At 43.2% G+C, this 17698-nt stretch overlaps 1 protein-coding gene across 1 annotated transcript in view; it reads left to right on the forward strand.

Annotated features, from left to right (window-relative positions):
- Positions 1-17698, forward strand: part of TAPT1 (transmembrane anterior posterior transformation 1) — a 61367-nt gene that overhangs the window by 11198 nt on the left and 32471 nt on the right. The window contains exons 2-3 of the mRNA XM_081813175.1: positions 1887-2017; positions 15310-15428. Coding sequence (XP_081669301.1) covers positions 1887-2017; positions 15310-15428 — 250 coding nt within the window. The remainder of the gene's footprint in view (positions 1-1886; positions 2018-15309; positions 15429-17698) is intronic.

Raw genomic sequence — 17698 nt, forward strand, 5'->3', positions numbered from 1 at the left:
CACTCTGTCTCAAATGAATAAATATTAAAATCTCAAAAAAATATAATTTATTTGAGAAAGAGAGAGCACGAGCAGGGGGACGGGCAGAGGGGGAGAAAGAGGGACAAGCAGACCCCCGCTGAGCGGGGAGCTCCATGTGGAGCTCCATCCCAGCACCCTGGGATCATGACCTGAGCCATCAACAGACGCTTAACCAACTGAGCCACCCAGGCGCCCCAAGAGTATGATTTTTATCTTTCATTGGTTTGGCTGTTCTTGTTTGCAGCTCAAAAGGCTTTCTTTTTCTCCCCTTCATACGGCAGATCGTGTTCTGGATCTAGCCAGTCTACAGTATATTAGAAAGTTCCCAATCAAAAATTGTACTCTGCATGGATTTGGTGATACTAAGCCCTTCTAATCGGAACATCTATTAATATGTGAACAATACAGTTCACCTCTGATGTCCCTAGCTTCAACTGTAAATGTACTGAGAGCATGATGCTCACAGTGTATTTGATGATTCGGCCTGCCCTGCTCGAAGCTGGGGTGGATGGAAGTCTGCTTTTCTCTCCGTCTGTTTCGATCCCTAGATACCTCTTATGGTATCACTAACTCTCCAGAGAGAGGACAAATCTGGAGTTTAAAGAAATGTGTGCACGTATGTATATATTTTTTTGTGTAATATAGCCTTTATACATGAGCAGCCCATTTGACCTGATGCTCAAAAGAACTCACCATCTGTTCAGTGCTGGAGGAAGTAAGCTGTTTTAGGCCCCCAGGAGGTAGTAAGTCTCCTTCTGGGTTTTCCTAAGGGCTTTTCAAGGGTGTTTTTGACTCTAGACTCTTCCCCATCCCTGCAGACTTTAAATCCTGGCACTCACATAAGATGCAATTCTGTGAGTCAGTACTCATACATGAAATCCACCTTCCCTCTTTGTCATTTTTTGGAGGGAACACCAACACTGTGTTTGGTAAAAGGACCACAAGGGCCAGCTCAGGGCAAAGAGAACAAATTGAAACCTTTGGTATCCTGACTTCTGGAAGAGGGCTTGGCCTCCTGGGGAGTAAGAATAGGATGGTAATGGGAATCAGGGGTCCTGAAAAGTCAGTGAGGTGATGGGCTGTCAGGGAAGGGGTTGGAACCTTAGCATCTCACCCCAGAGACTCCAGTTATAGCCAAGGGGAAAGTACTCAACCTCCTTTGGCCTTACTTTCATTTGAGACGAGGTGATTCTGGATGAATTTGTTTTGGAGGAACAGAGAGAACAGGTGGACAAATCCAAGGAAAGGTGAGTCTTTCAGATCTTGTTGCGGTTCTACTTTGTATGACTTAGTATGATGATTATCCTGTTGGTAGGCCTTCACCTAGGGAAATGGCATTATTTAGGTACTTTTGCAGGATCTCTGAGGCTGAAGAAAGAAGTTGCACTGATAATCAATGTAATTCACCCAGGATGGTTTTTGGACCCGAGCAATGCCTGTTTAGGTGACTTGGCTCTCTTTTAGCTTATGTAGAATCATATATATAGATATAGATATATACATTTATTCATTTTGTATATACTTGATCTCTACTCTCCCTTATGTCTATCAGTCTAGGTCCTATATCACCTATAAGACCCAGGACTGCACTCTTGCAAACACTTTTCTAACAATTCTGGCTCATAGTAATTGTTCTTTTTATATTCCTGTGGCTTTTTCCCTTTATACCACACAGAGTAGCAATTTTGTCAATAATTTTTGCTGATCATTTGTGTGTAGCTGTTCAGTTCTGGGCACAGAATTACAGACTGTTTTGTTTTATTCTCTTTTTGTTTTATATATGTATTATCTTTGGCCCCAGCTAGCATTTAAGTTTCTTGATAAATACTGTTCTTTTTGTTTTGTGTCATTTTCTTTTCCTGTAGAGCTTTCGTTGTTGAGGTTCCTCAGTGCTGAACTAACAAGAGGGTACTTCCTTGAACATAATGAGGCCAAGTATACAGAAAGAAGAGAAAGAGTATACACTTGTATGCGAATACCGAGAGAATTGGAAAAGGTACTATTTTTTTTCCTATTACAAGACATCATTTTGAAAGTTATGTCAACATGTTAATTATATGAAAATAAATTGTGAACAGCTTGAGTTGAGTTTTTAAAATATTGGAAATAATGTGATCATAGGTAATTAAATGTATTGGGAGTAGGACTTCCCGTCCAGGAAGAGGCTTTAAAACTTGTGTTTTTAGTGTAAGTAGGATCCAGTGTTTCTTAACTTCGCTATGTATTAAACTTACCGTATTTCCACTTGTGTCCCAGCCAGGTCACTTTTTCCAAGGAATTACTTTCTACCTACTCCTTTAGTTCTCATCAGTTTTATTGTACCAGGGGCAGTATTTTTTCCGTTCAACATGACAAAGTATTTAATTTCAGCCCCTTTAAAGGTTTCAGTTTCTCAGAAAGCCCTCATATCTAAAACATAGATGACAGGCTCTTCAAAGGAAAAGACAATTCATTGCCCCTTTGCCGCAGAAAACCTCACGCGCTGGGGTGGGCGTGGCCACGGCAGCACTGACTCCGTGCACGCTGTGTTCCCGCGGTTGGGTCTCAGGTCGGTCAGGACCAGTCAGAGAAGTCGGGAGGGCCGCTCTTTTCCCTCTGCATTGCTGCAGTTGGTACGTCTGAGCAATTCCAAGATTTCTTGCCGGAAAGGAGGCATTAAGAAATAATTCAGCTTTGGCTGTATTAGAACACGGTTTTGCGCTTTTCTAGTAGCTTAAAACTTTTAATAGTTGGATCAGTTCCTTAGAATCTTACTTTCTGTTGGAGTGGCTGTCAGAGGAGTTTTGCTGGTTTGCTCGGTCAGAGTCTTCCAGAACAAGAGGGGCGGGAGACAGTGAGCAGCGAGGACCCAGCCGGTCGGGTTGATAGTCTTCTACTTCCAGCGGTCCCATCAGTGTGGTAGAGGGAAGGGAGGCAGCCGGAGAGTGACGGTTCGAGAAGTGTTGCTTCGCATGGGCTCGGGTGGCAGGTCGCCTGCTGCAGCTCCAGGGCGTTCTGGGCTCGGGTGGGGAGAGATGAGAGCAAGCGCGGCCTGGAGAGAGAACAGTGCTGACAGTGAGACAGTGGCTGCCTTGGCTATGACTGCGTGGCTGCTTCTCTCGGGAGGCTCGGGTTCCAAGGAAGAGTCAGGGCCTGGGGGGTGAGACGGAGGAGTGTGGGGGCGCTCTGGGCACCACTGCTCCCCCAGTGCGGCAGCACCTTGATTTTGTACATTGGAATTTATTTAAGATTTTGGCCAGCGAAGGGGGGTAGTGTTTCTTTTGCTTGCCAATAATACTAATAGTAATAGTAATAGTAATTCTTAGGTCTTTCTTAAACACATTAACTTATTTTCTGAGCTCCCTTTTTCCTTCCGGTGATAAGCCAAGACAGGGAAATGTGAGGATACACGGCAGAGGGAATTGGAGGGAGGTTTGCTGGGATCTGTGTCCTTGTACAGGACAGTGCCAGCCACAGTCAGCTTTTACCCACCTGGTCTCTTCGAGGGAAGGTTTTTCTCTCACCTGCCTGAACAGTTGCGGATTCCCATTTTTCTGTGGGGCGTGCACAGAGATTTGCCTGCAGTCCACAGCCAAACTCTGGACACACCCAAGGGATTGCTTCAAAACAAGAAGTGTGTGTGTCTGACCCGTTTTATTACCCGACGTGGGGCTGAAATGATGAGCAGCGGCCACAGCCCTCATGATGGTGAGCTCATCGGAGGAGGGTCAATACACATATCCTCTTCTCTTTACTGGCACCATTGACATGCCAAGCAGTTTCTCGGTAGATTTCTCACAGAAACTTGCAACCGTTTCAGGTTTCTTAGTGTGAGTGTTGTCTTCTGGGGAAAATGCCCACAGGCCTTGGTAAGACTTCACTATGAACCAGGGTGTTTTTCAAACCATGGTGCATTAAGGGACCACTGATGGGATGGGTAACCGATGAGGTAGGTTGCAGCCAATTAGGAATTTCTTTTTAAAGAAAAGAATAGAAAAGTTATCAGAGTGCATTGCCTGTAGGAGGGTAAGTATTTTGTCATGAAACTTTGGTTTTATTTGTGTGTATGTAAGGGGAATAACATCAGAAAAGTTGAATTAACACTGCTCATGCACAATTGTAATTATTTTCTAATCCTGTTTCCTATTACAGAGGCTTTTGCTTTGGGCCTATTTAGGAAAAGTTGATTTAGTCTCTTAGAACAACACTTCAGAAGCATATTTATTGCTTAAAATGTATAAAAGGGTGCACATTTTTCAGTTTAGAGCAATTTCTTCTTAACTTCTCAGAATAAGTGAAATATAGAGGAAACCAGAGTTTATTTCAGTTTAATCACAGGCGTAAATTTCTCGTAGCAGGGTGAGTTCCTTCTGGTGTCTCCCAGACCTTTATGTTATTTTTTATTTTAAGAGGTGGGGGGGCTATCTAGATGTTCATGTCAGTAAATTTATTGTTTAATTGGTAATACCTAATATATAATATCTTTCCCTGATATAGAATATAGAATACTTCTAATATATAACACTGTATTCATTTTTTTTCCTTATTTTTTGGTAAATGCTATGATATTTTCATGTAGCCTTTCCAGGAGGAGAAACTTGACAGTTAAAGAGCACTTTGCTTCTACAAGGATTGCACGAGCTATAAAACACCTAATTAATGTTTATATTTTCAAGTCAAGAGAGTGGTCAACTCAGTATCTCTTACTGAACCTGTTTACTAATGTGAAAAAAATTTCAGAATTTTTGTGTAATTTTCTCAGTGGAAAAACACATACTTGACATTCAAAACAGGTAAATTGCTTATATATTCAAAATAGTATTTCCAGTGGCTGGTACTTTTTTCATATTTGAACAACTCATTCTGATGTGAAAGGATGAAATTTTGGAGTGTTTTGTTGGCCTTGGGGAGCATTTCCTTTTTTTCCCGCCACAAATCCCTTTGCACCTGCACCCACACACCCCTTGGGTCCTCATCCTAGATCTGTTCCTCACCGTGTGTGATCTGTGAGGGGTCTGTACTGTTCTCTTTGTACAGCGGAGGACACCGAGCTGCACTTTCTCTGCGGTCTAAACTGAGAGCAGGATAGTGCAGGGGTCAAGGGCATGAACGCTAAAGCCGGCCTGCCGAGATCAGCATCTCCACTCCACCATTTGTTAGCTGTGAGGCCTTGAGCCATTCACTTCTGTCCATTTGCCTCAGTTTTCTCATCTGTATATTAATTATGGGTGAGCCCCATATAAATGTTTTAAAATATTTTATAGTCCTCACCTCAGCAACTTGAGGAATGCCCTGCCCTAGGAGAGCAAGAGAAATTTGGAAAGGTTTCTTGTCTCCAGGTTGCATTCCAGGGGATGTCCCCTCACAGGAGGGATAGCTCTCATCTGGGGGCTCCCTGGACAGCAAGGGGTGACCGGGAGCGGTGTGGTTTCCATGGCTCCCCCATGTCCCACTTTGATCTTATGTTAGACTTTTAATCTTCCTGCTTCACTTGCTGCTAAATTTGACTTTTCTAACCCAGCAAGGGACATGGTTTTCTGACTCTCCTCCTTCTTGGATTGTTGACCACAGGCAGTTTGGGGAAGAACTGTTTTCTTCCCTCTGTCTTTGTAACCATGCTGTCTTAGAGTAAAGCGTGTCTCTTTCATGAAGGATTTAGCTGGTGGTCAAAAGAGATAATAGCACACCCTGTCACCCTGACATTTTCTGTCAGGCCCTCTAGAGTCTGGCCTCAGCAGGCACATGACTTAGAGCTCATGGTTAGGTCAGACAGCAACACTTTAGAAGCTTTCTGAAATCAGGGCAGGATCACCAGTTTCTTAGACAATTCCTGGTAAGTGCTTACTGCCCCATAGCCCCCCTTGACTTGTCCATTTACATCCCACCTCTGGCAGCTATTTCTGTGTGAATAAAACAGATAGCAGTTATCAAATAAGGATTAGGTGCCAGGCACTGTCCCAAGCACTTCAAATGAGTTAGCATTCCATCTCCCCCACGGCCTCATGCGATACATGTTCTCTTCAAGTCTTGTTTTCTCCATCTGCACCGACGTGGCAGTTGTGTTGATGTTTGTGCTGCATTTTGACCCCATGGGAACAATTTATCCTGCACCCCATGGGAACAGGATCCTTGTCAAGAGCTAATTTTGTCATCTGTGTGAATCCCAAACTGCAAGAAATAGTAAGGAAGTGCTCACCAAAGTATTCTTTAGAATTCCCTAATACACTTAAATGCTAGTTTAGAGAGCTACAGGTCACTTATTCACTTGTTTATTGATTTTTCTCAGTTTTTTTTTTTTTTTTAAAGATTTTATTTATTTATTTGAGAGAGAGAGAGAGCACAAGAGGGAGGAGCGGGAGAGGGAGAAGCAGACTCCCTTGCTGAGCAGGGAGCCTGATGCGGGACTCGATCCAGGGACTCCAGGATCATGACCTGAGCCGAAGGCAGTCGCTTAACCAACTGAGCCACCCAGGCGCCCTCTCAGTTTGTTTTGAATACCGTCTGTACTCCAGGCACTTCAGCAGCGTGCAAGTACAGTGCTCACCTCCAGACTTGCGAAGGTAATGCGCTGCAAGGTGATGAGAAAAGGAGGTTGATTTTGCACCTGCATTTTTAGGGCTTGGGGGTGTGGGGGGTTGTGCTAGGAAGATCCGGAGGTGGGAAACTGTTAGGGACAGGAAAGGACAGGTACACTGGGAGGAGAGACTGGATCCAGGTAACTGTGAATGGTCAGACTAAGCAGTGGAGACTAGCTTTGGGAGGATTTCTTTAGGAATGCTTTTACCTGCATATGTGACAGACTACCTAACAGTGGCTTAAACAGGTTTGAAAATTGTTTTGACGAGTCTAGAGGAAGGTGATCTCCTTTGTTCCAGCCAATTAATGAAGCCAGCCTAGACTCGGAGTCCTTTTTATGTTTCCATTTCACCATCGTTGGCAAATTGGCTTTCAGTCCTCTTGCTCATTGCCTTTTAATAGAAAGATGCAGCTGCGACCTCAGGCAATGCCTCTGCGTTATCACCCAAAAGAAGAGGAGACAGACAGTGCCACCATTTGACTGTCCCTTTTATAAAGAATTAAAAGCTTTCCCAGATGTGCCCCCACACACTTCCTTCAGTGTGTATCTTATTGGCCAGAGTGAGTTGCACAGCCATCCCCAGCTGCCCAGGAGACTAGGACAGTGGATGTGATACTTTTCCAACGAAGGGAGGGGCAGACTGAGAATGGTGATTGGGTTAGCCACCCCTCAGAACTGTGCTTCTGAAAAATTTGTATAGCCATGTTCAACATGGATTAGCAATAAGAGAAGCAGGAAGGGCTCAAGATCTTTCCATGTTCCTAATCTTTCTTCAAATTAAAATAAATTGATTTATTTATTTTACCTCTTAAGAAATAAGTGTGCTAGATACATGTCAGGTGTATGTTGTGATGATTACAAATCCTTTTATCAAAATTACTTCCTTTCCGTTACTTCCATATGTTTATGTAACTGCCTATCATAAAAGGTAGAACTAAAACAAAAATACATTTTTGACTTTTCTTTACCTTGTAATTCTATGCTTTTTGGCAATTTTTTATTTCATTGTTACCGTAGTTTTTTAATACGTTTTTTCAAAAATGGAATTCAACTGCTTAGACTTCAGTGGAACTGCTTAGTTGTCTTAAGAACCTAGTAAATTTTCCTAAGCTTTAAATTTGTCAGGTTGAAGGTATAAGTATTGCTATGGGTATAGAATGTTGTTATTTTTCTGCATAGACAATTGCTATTATTGAAAGGGACAAATGTTACTGTGACACGGGAAGATTGGGGGTCAAGATTCAGTAATGTTAACTTTTCTTCTCAGGTCTGCAAGTGATAGGCGAGTGGCCTGATCAAGGCATTGAACCTCCTTGGGCTTTGACTTTCTTTGTCAGAGATTATGGGGTTGGACTGGGGCATCTTAAGAGAGCTGATCATCCATGACTCTGAGTGAGTTTGCGTACGAGGAGCAGGGGAAACAGGAGCAAATGGAAAGCTTCACAGAAAGGGAAATTGTACTTACCTAGGGGAGGAACTTAGATCTGCTTTTTTGAGGGTGGGGGTAGAGGATGTAATACTTGCAAAAAATAATTCCACAAGTTGTTTTCAAAACAATGAACTTACTCAGAATTATCACAGAAAGCCTTTTCGTTGTTTCTCAGTGTGAGTGTGTGTTAACAAAGTGTAGTCACAGCCATCGTTTCGCCTTTATTTCAGGAAAACAGTCCTGGGATTTCATGGTGAAACTGTATTGAGGACTTACCCAGACCCACGTGTATGGCAGCAATTTCTGGGGCATCCTGCTCAGTTGCTCATTTCAAGGAAGTGTGTTTGGGGGATCATTCCCCTAAGTTCTTCTCATGATACAGCTCTTGTCTGTGACACACCCTGACTCAGATGTCCCACCATGAAGCTGCTCAGAAGCAGGAAAGCCATGGGGATCTGCATTTTTCAGAATCCAGAATCTGGGCAGCCCAGGCTGACATTCCTCAGGTTCTGAGGCTTGTTGCCCCCTGCTTGGAGTGGCAGTGGCCAAGGCTTCTTCACGCCTCTGCAACAGTCTTCACCTTTCTTAACTCTCTTGGAGGACAGGACCCGTTTGGCAATGGCAGTGGCAGCCCCCTCCAGAAGTGGGGCTTGGAGCTGATGGCGGAGCGGCCCGGCATCCAGGGCCTCGTGGCCTGGTGGAGGCCCCGCTACCTGTTGGGCGTATAGGACCCATGCGACAGCTCTAGGACAACCAGCCGAAGACTTCAGGCTCTACCGCATTCACTGATGTAGTTAAAAGACAACTTATGAAGTCGCCACTGTGGGCCTGTGTTTATCTTTTTGAATCAGGAACTTATTTCTGTCGCGTTAGCTTTGGAAACAGTTTTACGTCTCTCTCTTCCTCTCTCTTTCCGTTGTGCCATTGCAGGCCATTGTGATCTCTCACTCAGACCATTGTTCTCCTTCACTGTCCTCTCTGCTTACTCAGCTTGCTGTAATGCTCTGATCACTCCCTAAAAAAGTAGATTGGAGCTGAGAAGTGGTGTGATGGTGGCCGGCAGCAGCTGCCACACCTCTGTTCCTCAGCGGGACTCTCAGATGTGCCCTAGGGTCCACAGGGCCCGCCCAGCCCACTGTGTTACAGCGCTCTTTGCTCTTTGCAAACACCAAGTAGTGGTCCCTGCCTCAAGGGGCGTTCGGAGCGTTCAGGAAATCAATGCGGGTCAAGTGCTTAGAGTATAACAGTATTCAACATGGCTGTAAAAGAAGCAGGAAAATCCAGGACCTTAGTCTTTCTACAAATTAGAATCTTTAATTTGTTTCTTTATTTACCTCTTAAGAAATTTATTCCTCATGTTGAAATATATGTCAGGTGTAGATTGTGATTATTGCGAAGGCTTTCATCCACATTCCTCTGTTTTCTGCAGTTACATATGTATATGCAGTGTTGCTTTGTTATAAAGGTCCCTGGGTCACGGTAATCCGTTGTTTGCCTCCTCCTAGACTGCAGACTTCCTGGGGGTACGAATTTTTGAATTCAGGTAAATAAAAGTTTTTATAGGGATGACCTTGAAGCAGTAATTGCTTTCAAAGTCAGTCATTTGTAAACTTTTTAAATTGATAACTTATTCTCCTAAGAATGATAATCCATTCTTCCAATAATGGGTCTCTGCATGTGGGTTTGTTGAGAACTCCTGGAACATAGGATAAAGGTATGTGTTCCTTCGTAATTACTGAAGATGGTTTCTGTCCCTCTTGTATAGTGATCACATTCAGCCTCCCACTCACGCTGCACCGGGGCATGCTCTTCCCTTTGTTCGAAATTCTGTTCCTTCTTACTCTTGCCTTTGTTTGAAATTCTGTTCCTTCTTACCGTGCCTGCCAAAATCTAGTGCCCCTCTTGTCTCCTCTGTGGGAGATCCTTGCTAACTCTGTTCCTCTTCCCCTTGGTGCACAGTCCCCAATGCCACACTCCATTCCTGCCCACCCTGCCCAGAGCACGTCATTCACCAGCACTGTGTCCAGCTCACTAGATTGTAAATTCCCCAGGGGAACATGTCCTTCCTAATGACCTTTGATCCCCAGTGTAGAATTGAGCCAGATATGGTCTCAGCTCTTTCAGGAGGAGACCCTGAGCTTTATAAATTGTGAGGCCAGGGAAGAAAAGGGAAACACTGCTTCCTGCTTTGCTCCAGGCCAGCCACCCCCCACCAGTGGGTGCTGTGTGGTGGTCATGGTGGAGGAGATGGTATTTAGAATTGCCAGAAGATGGTTTGTGTAATTGAGAGAGGCGTATTCCAGAATTGTGCTATTTTGATTTTAGCCATAAAATTTTATTTATTTTGAAATCTTGAAAGGAGGGCAGGATATTTTTGTTAAAAAGGGACAGATTTAAAAAAGGTTAAGAAACCCTGCTCCATTCTCCACAGAGAGAGGTGTTTTTTTTTATTTATTTCTTTTGAGGTGAGTCTTTTTCAAATGATGAAGAGCAATAGTAGTAGGTCCAAAATGAATGTGGGAAGAGCTGGTTGTGGAAATGTTCACTAGCCTGTGATGTTTTGTTGACCAATGTTGCAGAATCAGTGCCATTTTGTAGTTTTCTTAACATTGAAGTTCAGATGTTAAAAGCTATGTCAAATCTTTTTTTTTTTTTTTTAAAGATTTTATTTATTTATTTGAGAGAGAGAGAACACATGAGAGGGGATAGGGTCAGAGGACGAAGCAGACTCCCTGCCGACCAGGGAGCCCGATGCGGGACTCGATCCCGGGACCCCGGGATCATGACCTGAGCCGAAGGCAGTCGCTTAACCAACTGAGCCACCCAGGCGCCCCTCAAATCTTTTTTAAAAAAATATGTATAAGGCCAAATACAGTAGCAAGGTTGAGGCTGGAAGGATGAGTAACAGGTGTCATAATAGAAACAGTGATTCCATTTTCAGAGTTGTGTCTTCCGCAGGCTGACGTCTGGCCCTGTCTCTGCTGCTCACAAACCAGGCAAGCTCCTGAGTCTCACTGCAGAGCAGGGGTGAGGGGGTGCTTCTGGCCTCTTGGGTGGGGGAGGGAGGATGGACTGAGGCTGTGGGTGCAGTGCCCGGGTGCACTGCACAGCACCTGTAGAAGGCTTCCGAAGTCCTTCCAGACGAGAGCTCCTGCAAGACAGAAAGGCCTGCTGACATTTCTTTCCTTACAGTGTTCCTTCTTACAGGTTTTTTATTCTAAAGATTCGCAAGAGCTGTCTTATTAATTAAGCAGATTATTTTGAAATAATTATTTGCCCATGTAAATTTTAATAAATCCCTACTTCTGAGAATGAACTTTAAGAGAAGTATTCTCAAATTGAATATCTGTAATTTTGTGTCTCAGTGCTTTTCGTTCATTTTTGTACAAAGAGCTTTCCAGTGTGTTCTGACTCCGAAATTCTCTGCAAAGCTCCCTGTAGCCACTTTGAACTGTCTTCACTGCCCGTGTGGCTGCGCATGAAGGGAACTGAGTTCCAACCAGCCTGCCTTTCCAGGGACCTGTTTTTCAGACAGTGAGTTACCACCCTTTAGTGGGTTGTGAATTTAGTGAGACTGACATTGTTTTATAAAGGGGAAGTAGAAAATATCAACTTGAATTCCATGGACTAAAAGTTAACCTTATTTTGGTGAAACTTTTCTTTTGGGTTTTTGCGTGGTTATGAATGTTTTGAGTGCATATGAAAACATAGTATTTTTCTCATGGTGGATCATGGTTAGAGTTTGAATCCTCTTCTTTGGGCAGTTTGCTCCTTTACAAAACTTTGAGTTTTGTTTTTTTTTTCTTTTTAAGACTTTGGCCTTCTTAAAATAGTGGTCATAGATTTTATTCAGCTATCATAGTCTCTGCCGTGAAAGCTGCACAATATTTGATTAAGAGAAAAGGAGGAACAACTCAAAGAATGAGTGTTAGCCCGGGGAAGGTTTCCCACAAAAGCATGTACAGCATTGTGTCTTCTTCCATCCCTGGGAAGATGCACAGAATGGAGGAGCAAAAGCCAGAAACTCCATGTTCGATTTCTTCTTGAAATATTTTCATCATGCTTTGCCATGCAAAGTAACTGAAGGTGTGAAAGTACATATTATTCTCATAATATATGCCCAAAGCATTTAATTCTTAGTAACATATTTTCAAAGTCAGCAATAAATCTAAATATGTGAAATTTATTTGCCTTTTATAAGTTTGATCCATTAAATGTCTGTTTGCGTTTTTTATGACACTAGGCAAATTAGCAAGAGTTAGCACAAAGAAAATTGTGTTAACCCCTATGCCTAGTAAAAGTAGGGAGTAGGATCTCTTTGCTCTGCTTAAACTGCTTTAGAGAGAGCATGCAGGGCCTTGGGTTGGGCAGACTCGGGCTCAAACGCCAGTTCTTTTACTCTGACCCCCAGCTTTGGGCAGGCGTTCAGCTTCAGAGCTGCGGTTTCCTCAAGTGTCAAGTAGGGATGGTAATAACCACTTCAAAGAGCCGTCAGGAGGATTAAGTAGCAGGCTCTTACCACCACACCTGGAAGATGTGAGCGCAGGAGCCACTGCTGCCCGGGCCCTCCAAACTCGGGGCGGGGGGTGGGGGGGTGGCATGTGAATTAACCGAGAGATGCCCATGCAATGTCCTGCGGGGCGCCCGGCTCACCCTGCACCTGGCATGGTTTCTTTACCTCCTTCAAGGATGAATGTTTCTGTGGTTACGTGTTGTTTACTTTATTAGGAGATTTTCTCATTTTCATCCGTAAGGAATTAACAAGAGCCTGAGCCTTATGAGAAAGTGCACCATGTGAGTAGCAGGTGCAGTAGTCGAGTCCGCAGTCCCACGTTTCCAGAACCTGAAAGGCATTTCTGTTGCTTTTCTTGTGCATTGTGTGTTCTCATGACACAAGTGCTTTCCCTCCACCCAGCTGCGGTGTCCCCAGACCGCAGCCCCTTGCTTTCCTTCCAGTTTTATGTGACAGTCTGTGACACTGACCGCCCCAGGCAGTTCCGCGGTCAGCATACCGTGTGAGATAATTGCTTGCCCACTTGGTCTGCCGGGCTGGTTTCAAATGTGACTTCTGTTACTGTTGTTCACCGTGAACGATGCAAATACAAATTCCTCAAAGCCAGAGAAAGGTAGCTGTACTGTTCTTTAAGAGGTTTTAGTCTTCATAATTTCTTTCCTCCTCTGTGCTCTTGCTCTGCTTCCTCCTCTGGAAACTTCCTCCCCCTTCCCCCCCACACCCCCTCTTCTGCCCAGTCTGCCCTCTCCCTGTGGCAGTAGCCCTCCTCTTCTCAGATGTCTTCAAGGGTCTCCTCTGGAGCTTTTCCTAGATCTCCCCAAGTTGGTTTGGCCATTCTCTCTCTAGGGCTCCCCTGTTCCTTGAAAACTTAGTTCTGTTAAAGTGGCAGTCTCTGTGTGGGTGGCTCTGTGCTCAAATGTGAATGAGCTTAAACCCCATCCTGGTGTCCTGCCTGGCTTTGTGCCTGCTGGGCTGAGCGTGTTACTTGGCCCATATTAGCAGCTTTGTAGATGTTGGATGAATGAGTAATGTGCTCATCCCCAGTGGAAGGTCAGGAGAAAGACAGCCACTTACTCTCCCTCCCAATATGCGATCTCCTGTTGCATGCACACTGAGATACCTTTTGGGATGTGTGGGTTTCTAGCAGTTTCTGCCTTTGGAGTGCAGCCAGCAGTCCACCAGGGAACAGGGAAAGGCTTCTTGGTGATGGGAGAGTAATAAATACGGACCACCAGCTTTCCGTGGACCATGCTGTCTTCTACAACACTCTTTTGTATGTAGAACACGGAAGCAGATGCAGGACCGTAGCTGTGCTGGCCACACACAGGATGCCTGACTGGCCAGCAGCCTTGGAGGCAAGACTGGAAAGTGATTTGCAGCACATGACTTGGTACTTTCATTGGTGTTCATAGTGAATCTCATTTGTTTAAAAAAAAAACAAAAAAGCTCTTAGGTTCTCTATATTCTGATTGAGAAATCTGGCCCATATATGTACATATTCTTTTGAGACATTCTTGCCAAAGGTTAATAAAATGTGTCCTTTCTTTTAAAGGTTTGCTAGGGCTGTGTCACAAAGTACTGCAGACCAGGCGGCTTAAACCACAGAAGCTTATTTTCTCACAGTTCTGGAGGCTGGGAATGGAGATCAGGGTGTCAACAGGGTTGATTTCTTCTTAGGCCTCTCTCCTTGGCTTATAGATTGTGTCTTCTCCCTGTGTCTTTGTATCATCTTTCCTCTGTCCTTGTCTGTGTCCAGATTTTCTCATCTAATAAGGACACCAGTCACATTCGATTAGGACTCACTCTAATGACTTTATTTTAACTTAATTACCTCTTTCAAGAACGTGTATCCAAACATGGTCACATTCTGAGGTACTGGTGGTTCGGACTTCAACATATGAATTTTGGGCAGACACAGTTCTGCGCATTACATTGTGGATTTTAACTACTTGATAAATTTACGTAGGACAATTCATTGCCTGAGGTTACATGGAGTGTTATGTGTGAGGGCATGTAGAGCGTACCATGTTTGCATATCAGACATACAGAAAGTCACCGCTCGTCCAGTAGCTGAGTGTGGTAGCCTGGGTGTGGCCACTTCCCCAAGCCATCAAAAGACTCCACCCTCCTGTGAAATATAGTCCTGCATTTAATGGGACAAAGGTATAATGTTACAGAATAGTAGGAAGGATGGGGCAAGCGCATAAGAAAGGGGAAGAGGTACAAAGGTTAGCAGCTACTCCTCCAGTTAAGAATAATGCCTTCGGAATACAGCAAATTTGAGTGCACGTGAAATTATGTTAAAAGTAATAATCATTTTACACATTTATGGCATAAAGACAGTATTTTAACTCAATATACGTCTCAGTCTTTCTTGCCCTTGAAGCACTCTGACAAATAGGAGACAGCAAAATCATAAAGAGTCAAGTTAGAGTTAAAGGTTCTATCTGAAAGATTTTCTACAGTATCTTTAAAGTTTGAGGAAGTCCATATCAGGTGTTTCCAAGCTGTGGTCAGGGCAGATTATCTCTTGAGTAATTGACTTTTCTAGGTGGTAAACCAAAGGCTCTGGGAGAAGAATACAAAGTTGCACTTAAAGAGGATTTTTCATTAAATGTGGCACATGTACCCAAGTCCAACTACTAACTTGTAATTCACGTAGCTAAGTATCGAGAAATGAATCCCAACAATGTTTAGAAATCCCTCTTTTGAAATTTTCATCTACAATTATTTAGAGAATATTTATTTTACGTTTTGTTTCTTGTTTTCTTCTCTCCTTTTAAAATCCAGCTCATGGTTTTTGGAATCTTTCTGTGCCTGGATGCATTTCTGTATGTGTTCACCCTGCTTCCTTTAAGAGTTTTCCTGGCACTATTCAGGCTCTTCACTCTGCCTTGCTATGGCTTAAGGTAAGTTTAAGATCGTGAGCTATTTCAAATGTTTAAATTATTTTTGCTACTTATAAAAGTAGTTTTTACTACTTGTAGTTGTTAAAGTAAATAATCACTTGGATAGATTTTGCAGAATAGGGATAATTTATACATTTTCATTCATACTTTGGCCCTTAATGCATGAACTAATGCTGTTTATCTTTTTAATGAATATTATATAATGTGTTTATATAATATTTGTACTTTTTCCATGCACACTTTTTTCCCAAATGGTTTTGAACTAGAACTTTGCTTTGGCCAGTACAGTAATATTAATGCAGGTGGCCACGTAGAAGAGTGGGAAGGCATGGGGACTGAGAGCCAAGGACCCGGTGGCCACTGTGCTGCTCACCCAGTACCTTTGTGTTCGTGAAGTCCCTTGACCTCCAGGGCATCGTCTGTAGAATGAGAACTGGGTTCTGGGCTGGGAGTTACCAGAATCTCCTAAGGAGCTCTTCAGGGGCTCCTGTTCCTCTCATTTAAGAATCACTGTCTTAGTGGCCTGGGGAGCCTTAGTTACTGATTCCCAGTGAGACTCCCTCCAATTGGTGAACGCGGAACACTCTTGAAGGCCATTGTCCTAGTGGGAAGGCTCAGACAACCCAGCCCCACATTGCTTAGCTGGTGAGGTGTGTGGGCAACTGCTTAACTTCTCTATTCTCTAAGCCTGTTTCCACATCACAGTAAAAAGGGGATGTTGAGAGCCCAGCATCTTCTACCACAAATATGGGAGGTGTAAAAAGAATACCCAGCATGGTGCCTGGTTCACAGTAGACCAGAACAAATATTAGTTTCCTTCCTTCCTTTTCTACCAAAACTAGGAACAAGAAGATGAAAATGTTGTAAGCTTACGTGAATCTTAATGCTTTATTGGTCTTGAGGTTAGAAGTTTGGGTTTTACAGTTTTCTTTTTTTGTACAGACATGTCAACATGTCTCCACTCTGTGGAGTCATTCTCTAGAATATTATTATACAGTTCTTACGTAGCATAGTTGCCCAAGTGACGTTTCTTACATGGATCACTTCTCTAGACACATTTCATTCTGGAAAAGTTTTAAAATGCTGAAATGGACAATAATAAGAAACTTCATTTAACTACAAAGTAGGTGACTATTCTATGGTATATAAAAATATAATTAATGTGATTATCAGTGACTTAACCATGGAAACTGAGGTATAAAATTAATGGTCAATATACAGAATTATGTGTAGAGTCTTTTTTAAATGACTAAAGTCTTAGAAAAGTCTCTTTTAAAGTAGTCAATGGGCAAATACTTACTAAGCACTGAATAACACATATGGTCCCTTTAGAAATAAACCGTAACCAGTTTCTTTTTTCTTTTTTTTTTTTTTTAAGATTTTATTTATTTATTTGAAACAGAGAGAATGAGAGAGAGAGAGCACATGAGAGGGGGGAGGGTCAGAGGCAGAAGCAGGCTCCCTTCCGAGCAGGGAGCCCGATGCGGGACTCGATCCAGGAACTCCAGGATCATGACCTGAGCCTAAGGCAGTCGCTTAACCAACTGAGCCACCCAGGCGCCCCCGTAACCAGGTTCAATAAGGAAGAAATCCTTCCAATACAAATTGGAGGAATTTATTGGTCATGATGATCATATTGTAAAAAGAGAAAAATTCTCTGCCAGATTACATGGGGTAAAACGATAAGAATTTAAATCACATCGCTGTTATTTGTGATACTTAACATGCTGTAGCCCTGCCTACCAGGATAAGAGAATTATGTTACATAGTTTATTAATTACATGTTAGTGAAGTGGAAGACTTTTTAGGAATATAATCATCAGCTTTAGGATAGTCACGTACATTCTTTATACCTTTGGGAGAGTTTTTAATGCTTTATTCTTAGTAGCAAACCTTTTTTTAAAAAGACATTTGTAACATGATACTTTAACATTAGCAAAGCCTAATCTTGTTTTTTTGTTTGTTTTTTTTAAAGATTTTATTTATGTATTTGACAGAGAGAGACACAGAGAGAGAGGGAAAACAAGCAGGGGGAGTGGGAGAGGGAGAAGCAGGCTTCCCGCGGAGCAGGGAGCCTGATGCAGGCCTCGATCCCAGGACCCCGGGATCATGACCTGAGCCGAAGGCAGACGCTTAACGACTGAGCCACCCAGGCACCACTCGTATATTTTTTTTTAATCACTATTGGGGGCTCAATAAAATTATGGCTATTTTAGGGGCACGTGGGTAGCTCAGTGGTTAAGTGTCTGCCTTCGGCTCGGGTCATGATC

This window comes from Leptonychotes weddellii, chromosome 2 (genome assembly GCF_054177405.1).
Source record: "Leptonychotes weddellii isolate Sample4059 chromosome 2, ASM5417740v2, whole genome shotgun sequence".
Classification (NCBI taxonomy): domain Eukaryota; kingdom Metazoa; phylum Chordata; class Mammalia; order Carnivora; family Phocidae; genus Leptonychotes; species Leptonychotes weddellii.